The 11,960-nt window shown below is 35.4% G+C and overlaps 1 protein-coding gene across 1 annotated transcript in view; it reads left to right on the top strand.

The window, feature by feature from the left end:
- Positions 1–353: 353 nt before the first annotated feature.
- Positions 354–11,960, top strand: part of LOC138317908 (acyl-CoA:lysophosphatidylglycerol acyltransferase 1-like) — a 31,392-nt gene continuing 19,785 nt past the window's right edge. Inside the window, exons 1-3 of the mRNA XM_069259878.1 lie at positions 354–483; positions 957–1,183; positions 6,474–6,688. Of these exons, the coding sequence (XP_069115979.1) occupies positions 964–1,183; positions 6,474–6,688 (435 nt within the window). The 5' untranslated portion in view covers positions 354–483; positions 957–963. The remainder of the gene's footprint in view (positions 484–956; positions 1,184–6,473; positions 6,689–11,960) is intronic.

The raw sequence follows: 11,960 nt of genomic DNA, 5'->3' as shown, positions 1-11,960 counted from the left end.
CGACATGTCATCCCATAAAGATATAGTTTTGCTCTGTGTTGTAAGACATAACGTCTCTATCACAAGAACAATATATTTTGTCATCATGAATGGCTTTTAATCTTTCAAATATTAAAAATATAAAATAATTATTATGGAAGGTCAAAATCCTATAAGACACACAAATATTGTACTTAACACGAGTTTCTGAACCAAGAGATATCCCCTAATATCAACATGCAAAAAAATAAAAAATAATGTAATTAAAAACTATTGATTGCTATTCATTTAATATGAGTCTTTGATGATGGTAGTAACAAGTTTATTTCTACTGATAATAATACGTTCGATTACAAATTATGGACGAATCCACTAGCAGTGGTGCCACTAGCAGTACGGTCAAGGGCGGTCACTCTGTTGGGTTGCACGTAACTACACAGAAGCCTACACAGTATCCTGTAAGCGGAGATACGGACAGATATTGACCACAGTAGTGGACACAAGGTGATTATCGCATAATAACACTTCAATTGGTCAAGTTACTATTATTGAGTTCACGGCTAATGATCAGTAAAAAATGGCTTAAATCGTGAAATTCAGTGGCTTCTGCAGCACGTTTTTTCTTTGAACATTGACGGTATTATTACCAGCTGATTACTAGTAGGGCATTAACCTCAGTAATGGACTTTAACTTACTGGCCTACGAGTGTTTAGATGGACGGACCATTGAATTTGAATCACGAGCCCGTCTCTTTTGAATTTGTCTAGATACTCTACAGTACATGTGTATTATAAGTGTCAAGATTATGTCATGTTTCTGTTAGTGTGTGAGCTGTCTAACATTTTACTGTTAAGTGTTTTACATCCTGCTGTATTTGAAGATAGAGTATTTCCTAGAAATTTGTGTCTTGGGATATTTTTTTATAAAATATGTGAATGTATCCTTGTATACTAAAGATTCTTTTTATTTGCAATAGGTCAAAGATGGACCTTCCCCTTCCACTTCGGCTTTTGCGATACTCGCTGCGAATAGCCTATGTGATCTTTAACAACATCATAACAATCCCAAGCTACATAACATGGACGTTGCTTCTTTTTCCTGTCAAGTGCCTCGCTCCAAACATCTTCTGGACCTTAGAGCCTGTTTTTTTTAAGGGACTTCTGGCTTTCATCACCTTCTGGGTCAGCTCTGGTGGTTACAGAAGTAAGTTAACTTAGAATAGAATATCTGTATAAGTGAATATATTGACTCATTAGAAATGTGTGAATTTTTGTTAGCGAATTGGTCCCTATGTGTCCTAGTGGAGCAGTGCCTCCGAAAATCACTCGGGCACAATTTTCTATACTTTTTTGTAGGTTTCCAATTAATTTGTGCGTATACAAGCATTTATATATCATTTTTGTCGAGAAAAAAAAACCATACCTACTATTCTTAATATCTACCGTACCGCTCACAAAACATCAAATTTATACTTTATAGACTTGCTGTATAAATTCTCTTCAGAAAGGTCTTCATATGTGCATATGTAAAACCAAATGTCTCGCTGAGAATTTGATATTTTATATGGTTCAGTTTTATTGCCTATTAGGTAAGTGATATAAAATAAGTACGATAAAATGCATGCAAACGTTTAAATAATGGTTTGCATAACCATTACTTTGCTCCATTAGCAGTAATAGGCACCAATTGTAGCTCTAAAGACGACAAAATCTTCTGTCTAAAAGTCTTTTGAGCTACAATATTGCAGCTAGACTTATGAAAGTTGTAGATATGTTTATTCACACAAAAATAAGTTATCATGATCTGTCCCGTTCTGCCCTATACAATAGTGTTTAATTTCAAACTTCTGCCATAACGATGCAAACACAGGACAGCTTTTGAGTAAAAGGTGAAATGTAGACAGTTGTCAGTTCTGTTTTTATATTGGAATAACAGTGCCGAACTAAATAGAAAAATAATATATCCATGTTGTTGCTTTTGAAACTTTATCCATAACATTAACTGGATTATTTAAAGCAGAAATACATCAATGATATAATAATACATATATTTATATGAACATTTATCATATTATTGCAAAAAGTAACCACATTAAAGTGTTACTTCATACTAAAGCTGAAGTGAAAAGTTTCATATTTAACGAGGCATTGGGATGAAACTACTTGCATACAGGTATTGTATGATTAATCTATAATATTTTGTATCTATATAAAAATATACTTAATCATATTTAAATAAGTATATTTAGTGTTGTAATGCTGTAATATAACCCTTCGTGTATGACTACAGATTGTATGCTTGCTATATGTAGTACATGCCAAGATTCCGTAATTACAGAACTTAACAGTAAACTGGAATAATTTTCAAGATTTAACCTATAGTTGAAATATTTCTTGAACCATTTTTGTTGCTGAATAAGTCAACTTGTTTAAATGTTTTACATGCGTACGACATAATACATATTCCTAGGGGTATGATCAGGGATAATTTATTTCCTTTTGCTTTCATATTACATTTTAAATGGAGGTGTCAATAAAAAACCTAGAACATACACTTGTAGATGTAGAGGCTTTCCATAATTCAAAAACAATCCATTTAACGGGTGTCCTAACCTCCTTGACAGTAAAACAATAGCAAATATCCGACATTGCCCGCAGCTAGGTAATTACAGGTGAGTTCGATGAATGAGTTTGCGAACAGGTAAATAATATCCTGGTCCAGGTATTACGGAACCATCAAACCAAAGGCATGGCTAATTATATATCTATATGAGTGTATCTACTCGTATTTGTTTTGTTTGTTTTGCTTATCTCAATATTTTTATCTTTTATAATATTAAAAATAAATTCTTTCTACCACATGTTGAAACGTACTACAGTAATTAATATATCTCAATTATCTGGGTTAGCAACACACAATACAATGTTTGTGATGATCAATCATCGGTGTGTACCAAGGATTTATAAAATCACCTTTAATTCCTTGGTGTATACGTATGTCAAACATCATATGTATACATGCTTGATACTGTAATCCAGGATTTATTTAATTGTTACGCAAAATTTCATTTTACAATCACAAACTTTGCAATTCAAAAAATATCAAAGATACAGACTACAGGAAAACATCATTATCTTATTTGTTGCTGAACTCTGGCATATCCTTGACACAAAAAATCCTAAAATTTCTGTTGATTTTCCTTCAGTATTACACGAAAACACCTCCAATTAGAGCACAAATTAAAGTATTTGAAACATCGAATTCCACACTTTTAGTTATTTACATTCGAGCCAAGTTATTGTATGATTAACTTTACTCAAAAGTAATTATAGAAAAATAATATATCAACTTTTCCTGTGACCATCAGTGTTAGTGATAGCACGTCAGTATAGTACAGCTCTAAGCCACTGACTATTATAACAACACTTCCGGTTTTGAGCTAGAAAATATGCATAATGGGGCAGTCAGACAATTTGACCTTGATATCGACGGCTTACTGGTTATTCTGGTCGCGCGCGATACGGAGGGGTTTCTACACGTGCTAATAAAGCCATTCCCAGCATAAACTGAAATTATCATTTTTGACTGCACAAATCTTTTAAAGATGCTCCACCGCCGACAGAGCATAAACAATACTTATACCATGCATAATTTGAACAATAACTGATGTTTAATCATGTATATGTGTCTAATCAACACAAAAATACATATGAAATATCAAACTTGTTTTGCATTTGGTACATGTTCAACTGGTACCTCGTTCCATATAAGGCATACAGTGCTATCAAATTTTTTCGTGAAGCGTTTAATTAAATTTTAATATTTTCATCTTGAAGTAAAAGAAGAAGCTCAAACTTTATAATGATGGTAATGGTGTAACGTAAGTAACTTTTGTAACTGAAGAAAAATACTAAATCATCTGTTCCTGTTTTTAATTGAGAGGAAATACTATTCGTCAGCGATGGAGAGTCTTTGATCAAATATCTAAGACAATTGTGAATTTCAGGGTTACTGGGTTAATAAGGCCAATGTCACTGTACTTCTGTATGTCTTTAATCATTTGTGATTCAGCATCTGACGTCAGTCGTGTGTCTGTAAAAAAATATATATATATAAATATTATATATATCATTTTTGTCATCTTTTCCAAAATTACTGAAGCAAGTTCATTGAAATTTCACACAATATTCTATAGTCAAAGGCCAATCAAAATAGTGAATTATATGGTCCAATCCGCTGTGGGCTATGAGAGGGGCGAAAATCTTCTTCTCAACTCACAGTCACAGATGTGATGGAATCAAATAATACTGTTCATATATATAAATAAAATCACTTCTGTATAAAAAGTATACTCTCAAAAGTTTCTATTGATTTTTATTATTATATATTTTACCAACTAAAGGTTTTCAATCTTATGTCACTTTTGGACAGTTTTAAAAAATACTAGTATATTCAATAATTGGTATATAATTTAATTTTATATGTTACACTCATTTCTTTAATTTAATTTTGAAGTTTGAGGTCTATTTTTCCATAGAACAAAAGATTTGTATACATAATATTATGATGGCATACATGCAGATTATTTTCGCTGGGAATATTAAAAGCAGCACATTCATTAGCCAAACTAAATAATTGGCAAGCCAGAACTCAGTTTGTTTTATTGCATTGTTAAGTTATGCGTTATTCTCAGTATATTTTGGGTTTATGAAGTTTTAGATGAAAAACTGATGGACATTCTTTTTCATAGATGCTTCTATGATGAATTTAGAATGATCCTTAGAGAGGAAAAGTAGTATATGAAATAAAGAAAACTCAACACATTTTTTAGCACTTTCATCACGTTTAAGTACAGTATATGATCACATTAGTCCTGATTGACATGAAGAGGCTGGTGGTTGTATTGGACCAAAAAGTGTTAATATTGTGGAGAATATGCTCAATATGCATAGAGTGCTGATATGGGCAGTAGTAGATTATGAAAGATGCAATAAAGCATAAAAAATAAGATTGTTTATATGAGAAATTTAAGGCATGAATTGGAAAACATTGAGAGGTTTTGCAATGGGGAATGGGGCCTATATTTGGCCCCATATAATGTTGAAAAAAAGCCCTGGGTGACCATCCCATTCTTTTTGCTGCAATGCCGAACATTTAAGACAGTTCCATATCAAAGAAGTCTTTTCACAATTTTGAATAGAATCATTAGTCAAAACCATATATATTATTGTCCAGATATTTGGACACCAACCTGATTTGTAGTGTAGGGAATCAGTTGTAAAATCATGATTGATGATTGGTTTAGGACAATCTACTACATGTAATTATCAATTTTATAATTGGATAACATTTATAGAAAACTTTCCTATATTTATATATGTAACTTTTTAATTTCTCTGAAGAATTTCAGAAAGATATCCTGTGCTAACTGTACAAAGATTTAATTTTTTAATTCAAATTGTTGTTTATCTTACATATCTATGACATTTTGAAATGTGGTTTTGCACCAATATACACAGATAATGGAGGTTTAGAACATTTTAAAATCTGCACATGTTATCTCCCATTTTATTCATAATCGATTATTGACTTTCATAATCGATAGTCTTTAGGAAAACCATGATCGATCATAGAATCGAGAATCAGTCCAACACTACAGATTTGTATTAGCCATTCTGGGGCATGGGGAGGTGGAGGGAGACATCTGTAGCTGGTGATCTGCTCTAATAGCAGTAAAGGAGATATTTCCAGGACTTTGTTAACTCATTTGATAGCTCACTTATTATTGTGAGCATCTGCATATATCCCAATGCAACTTATGATTAGCTTGCAAATATTCATATCATAGAAATTTGGTTACATTCAATGATTTACTCCATTATCTATAGGCTACTAGGTAGTTTCTGTATCTGTCAAATCTCAGACATCATACGGATCTAATTCCGTATTTGCATATTATAGAGTTATCTGCACTTGCGGGTAGGTATTGATTGTGACGTCATGTGTTTGCGAGCGTAACGTCATACGTTTCGGAGAAAACGATGTGAATTGCGCTCACAAAATAATGACGTAACAATTGATACCTACCCGGAAGGGGGCTAATTCTGTAATATGCAAAGACGGAATACATATGTATATGTAATAGATTCATTTTGACAGTTGATGTATTAGATATGTGTTGGCTTTTACAGAAATAGAAAAATATTTTTCTACCTACTTAACTAATTTTTCTTCAGAGCTGAAATGCTTACAGGAAATATGCCTATAATTTTATTTGGCCTTAGCAGCAAGCACAGATCTTCGTGATTTTTTGTGTGTCATTATATTTTAAGAAATATGAAGCTATGAACCAATATTATATATACCTAGAAAACACTTCATGTACTGTCAAAAGATTGTGACAAAGCTTTAATCTCCAAATTAACCAGGACAAACACCAATGTAGATTTATTCAGGACTATAAATTACAAGAAGAATATGATTTGATTTTCAGTCATGGAATCTGGAGACCAACTGGACAAGATATTAAATGCTAAAGCCATTTTACTAGTGAACCATCAGTCTACCTCAGACGTCCCTGTTGTCATGGCAAGCTTTCAGCCCAAGGGCCTGGTTGTAGGACATATGATGTGGATTATGGATTATGTTTTCAAATTCACAAATTTTGGATGGATTTCTTATTTTCATGGAGATTTCTTCATACAACAGGTTAGTTTATATTACAAACAATGGTTTTAGACATAAGGACAAGAAAAAAAATGTGCCCATGTGGAATTAAATATATAACAAATAAATAAACGACCTTCCTCTAGTTCTTTCGCCATATCTTAAATGATGGCTCTTCCTATATTTCTGAAGCGCCATCAGGACATGGCAAAAGTACTAGAAGAAGGTCATTGAGTTTTGATTTATATTTATGTAAATATGTACAGTATGTACAGTGTCTGAAAGTGACTGTAAATTTTCCATAGACAATCAGTCTACAGAGAAAAAAAATTCTATGGCCCCTGCCATTTTTAGGTCATCTGACCCAAAGGGTCAGGATGACCTATTGTCATCATGCACCGTCCGTCGTCGTGCGCCGTGCCGTCCGCCGTCAGCCGTCCGCCGTCCGCCGTCCGTAAACTTTTCATTCAAACGACTTCTTCTCAATAACCGGAAGGCCCAGGGTACTCATATTTGGCCTGTAGGTTGCTGGGATGGAGGGCTACCAAGTTTGTTCAAAGAAATGACCTTGACCTTCATTCAAGGTCACAGGGGTCAAAAAGGCTAAAATCTTTAAACGACTTCTTCTCAAGAACCAGAAGGCCCCGGGTACTGATATTAGGCCTGTAGTATGCTGGGATGAAGAGCTACCAAGTTTGTTCAAATAAATGACCTTGACCTTCATTCAAGGTCACAGGGGTCAAATAGGCTAAAATCCTTTAAAAAAAACTTCTTGTGAATAACTAAGAGGCCTAGAGACCTGATATTAGGCCTGTGACATGCTGGGATGAAGGGCTGCCAAGTTTGTTCAAATAGATGACCTTGACCTTGATTCAAGGTCACGAGGGTCAAATAGGCTAAAATCTTTAAACGACTTCTTCTCAAGAACCAGAAGGCCCAGGGTACTGATATTAGGCCTGTGACATGCTGGGATAAACGGCTACCAAGTTTGTTCAAATAAATGACCTTGACCTTCATTCAAGGTCACAGGGGTCAAATAGGCTAAAATCCTTTAAAAAACTTCTTGTGAATAACTAAGAGGCCTGGAGACCTGATATTAGGCCTGTGGCATGCTGGGATGAAGGGCTACCAAGTTTGTTCAAATAAATGACCTTGACCTTCATTCAAGGTCATGAGGGTCAAATAGGCTAAAATCTTTAAACGACTTCTTTTCAAGAACCAGAAGGCCCAGGGTACTGATATTAGGCCTGTGACATGCTGGGATAAACGGCTACCAAGTTTGTTCAAATAAATGACCTTGACCTTCATTCAAGGCCACAGGGGTCAAATATGCTAAAATCCTTTAAAAAACTTCTTGTGAATAACTAAGAGGCCTGGAGACCTGATATTAGGCCTGTGGTATGCTGGGATGAAGGGCTACCAAGTTTGTTCAAATAGATGACCTTGACCTTCATTCAAGGTCACGAGGGTCAAATAGGCTTAAATCTTTAAACGACTTCTTCTCAAGAACCAGAAGGCCCCGGGTACTGATATTAGGCCTGTAGTATGCTGGGATGAATGGCTACCAAGTTTGTTCAAATGAATGACCTTGATCTTCATTCAAGGTACCGGGGTCAAATAGGCTAAAGTCTTTAAATGACTTCTTCTCAAGAACCAGAAGGCCCAGGGTACTGATATTGGGCATGTAGCATGCTGGGATGAAGGGCTACCAAGTTTGTTCAAATGAATTACCTTGACCTTCAATCAAGGTCACGGGTCAAATAGGCTAAAATCTTTAAACGACTATGTTGTATTGTACTAATAGTCAGATGACCGTTAAGGCCCATGGGCCTCTTGTTTCATAAACCCATTATGATATCATGATCACATACATATACATGCTATAGCAACAAAAACCAAATTTTATTCTTTATCCTTGTCATGCATTTCATTAAATATAGATTAAAATCAGAATTTGTCAAGGGATGCAGAATAAAAGAATTATATGTCAAATGTGTACAGCCAATAGTGCCGTCATGATAAGAATTTACATAGATAGACCGACCAGATTTTTTATAGCCTCGGGCCATCAGGCCACCTTTAATGGTGAACACTGAGTATACCTCCTTAGATAATGATTCTATAAAATATGAATCTTTATGTGTAATAAAAATAATTATTAACTCTATGAATAATAATTTAAACAACTTCTTCAAAAGTAGACTATGAGATCTAATATTGGGCCTATATCATGCTAGGATAAAGGACTACCAAGTTGGTAAAAATGAATGACTTTGGTCTTCATTTAAGGTCACAGGGGTCAATTATGTATTTATTAGTCAATCATTTAATGATGTTTTCTCAGATTTCTTATTTCACTGGAGATTTCTTCATAAACAGGTAAGTTTAAATTACAAACAATGGTTTTAGACATAAGTCAATTAAAAAAATGTGCCCAAGTGGAATTAAATATATAAAAAATAAATAAACGACCTTCCTCTAGTTCTTTCGCCATATCTTAAATGATGGCTCTTCCTATATTTCTGAAGCGCCATCAGGACATGGCAAAAGTACTAGAAGAAGGTCATTGAGTTTTGATTTATATTTATGTAAATATGTACAGTATGTACAGTGTCTGAAAGTGACTGTAAATTTTCCATAGACAATCAGTCTACAGAGAAAAAAAATTTCTATGGCCCCTGCCATTTTTAGGTCATCTGACCCAAAGGGTCAGGATGACCTATTGTCATCATGCACCGTCCGTCGTCGTGCGCCGTCCTCGTCGGCGCCGTCAGCCGTCCGCCGTCCGCCGTCCGTAAACTTTTCATTCAAACGACTTCTTCTCAATAACCGGAAGGCCCAGGGTACTCATATTTGGCCTGTAGGTTGCTGGGATGGAGGGCTACCAAGTTTGTTCAAAGAAATGACCTTGACCTTCATTCAAGGTCACAGGGGTCAAAAAGGCTAAAATCTTTAAACGACTTCTTCTCAAGAACCAGAAGGCCCCGGGTACTGATATTAGGCCTGTAGTATGCTGGGATGAAGAGCTACCAAGTTTGTTCAAATAAATGACCTTGACCTTCATTCAAGGTCACAGGGGTCAAAATAGGCTAAAATCCTTTAAAAAAAAACTTCTTGTGAATAACTAAGAGGCCTAGAGACCTGATATTAGGCCTGTGACATGCTGGGATGAAGGGCTGCCAAGTTTGTTCAAATAGATGACCTTGACCTTGATTCAAGGTCACGAGGGTCAAATAGGCTAAAATCTTTAAACGACTTCTTCTCAAGAACCAGAAGGCCCAGGGTACTGATATTAGGCCTGTGACATGCTGGGATAAACGGCTACCAAGTTTGTTCAAATAAATGACCTTGACCTTCATTCAAGGTCACAGGGGTCAAATAGGCTAAAATCCTTTAAAAAACTTCTTGTGAATAACTAAGAGGCCTGGAGACCTGATATTAGGCCTGTGGCATGCTGGGATGAAGGGCTACCAAGTTTGTTCAAATAAATGACCTTGACCTTCATTCAAGGTCATGAGGGTCAAATAGGCTAAAATCTTTAAACGACTTCTTTTCAAGAACCAGAAGGCCCAGGGTACTGATATTGGGCCTGTGACATGCTGGGATGAAGGGCTACCAAGTTTGTTCAAATAAATGACCTTGACCTTCATTCAAGGCCACAGGGGTCAAATATGCTAAAATCCTTTAAAAAACTTCTTGTGAATAACTAAGAGGCCTGGAGACCTGATATTAGGCCTGTGGTATGCTGGGATGAAGGGCTACCAAGTTTGTTCAAATAGATGACCTTGACCTTCATTCAAGGTCACGAGGGTCAAATAGGCTTAAATCTTTAAACGACTTCTTCTCAAGAACCAGAAGGCCCCGGGTACTGATATTAGGCCTGTAGTATGCTGGGATGAATGGCTACCAAGTTTGTTCAAATGAATGACCTTGATCTTCATTCAAGGTACCGGGGTCAAATAGGCTAAAGTCTTTAAATGATACTTCTTCTCAAGAACCAGAAGGCCCAGGGTACTGATATTGGGCATGTAGCATGCTGGGATGAAGGGCTACCAAGTTTGTTCAAATGAATTACCTTGACCTTCAATCAAGGTCACGGGTCAAATAGGCTAAAATCTTTAAACGACTATGTTGTATTGTACTAATAGTCAGATGACCGTTAAGGCCCATGGGCCTCTTGTTTCATAAACCCATTATGATATCATGATCACATACATATACATGCTATAGCAACAAAAACCAAATTTTATTCTTTATCCTTGTCATGCATTTCATTAAATATAGATTAAAATCAGAATTTGTCAAGGGATGCAGAATAAAAGAATTATATGTCAAATGTGTACAGCCAATAGTGCCGTCATGATAAGAATTTACATAGATAGACCGACCAGATTTTTTATAGCCTCGGGCCATCAGGCCACCTTTAATGGTGAACACTGAGTATACCTCCTTAGATAATGATTCTATAAAATATGAATCTTTATGTGTAATAAAAATAATTATTAACTCTATGAATAATAATTTAAACAACTTCTTCAAAAGTAGACTATGAGATCTAATATTGGGCCTATATCATGCTAGGATAAAGGACTACCAAGTTGGTAAAAATGAATGACTTTGGTCTTCATTTAAGGTCACAGGGGTCAATTATGTATTTATTAGTCAATCATTTAATGATGTTTTCTATTTAAGGTCACTGCTGTCTAAATAGATAAAAATCTTGAAGACTTATTGTCAATTAAATAACAAAGGGTGTGAGACATGATAGTTGATCTGTCGCATGTTACAATTACATGTACTGGTAGTCATGGAAATTCATATTGAAACTTTGATGTGTTTATGTACCATGATTACCAGGTAGCAGGTGAGCGATTCGGACCCATCGAGACCTTGTTTGATACTACATGTACATCTTTAAGCTTACATCAGTTTTCACTAGTATCAACAGGTTGGTGGGTGTATGTGGGGCTAAAACGTGTTAGTACATCTCTGTGTCATTCTGTATCAGAACTGGCCCTTAGGTATCTTGTCTAACTATACAAAAATGTCCTGAATTAAATTGTGTATATATGCTATAGCAGAGGAGATAACTTATGCCACTGGACCTATTGTACCATACAAAGTAATGTGTTCATTGTGTAGTGGTAAATGTATGAGTCACCTATGGTGTGATGTACTTAACCCACTATACACAGGGCCGTATAGACTGGCTATAAAGCATTGACTGTTGGTTATATCATGTCTGGTCTGTTGTACTGTAGGCCTATTATTGGTTATATCATGTCTGGTCTGTTGGACTGTAGGCCTAATATTG

The sequence above is a fragment of the Argopecten irradians genome, chromosome 3 (genome assembly GCF_041381155.1).
Source record: "Argopecten irradians isolate NY chromosome 3, Ai_NY, whole genome shotgun sequence".
NCBI classification, from domain to species: domain Eukaryota; kingdom Metazoa; phylum Mollusca; class Bivalvia; order Pectinida; family Pectinidae; genus Argopecten; species Argopecten irradians.
Note: the sequence above shows the minus strand (reverse complement) of the source record. Positions and strands in the feature narration are given on the sequence as shown.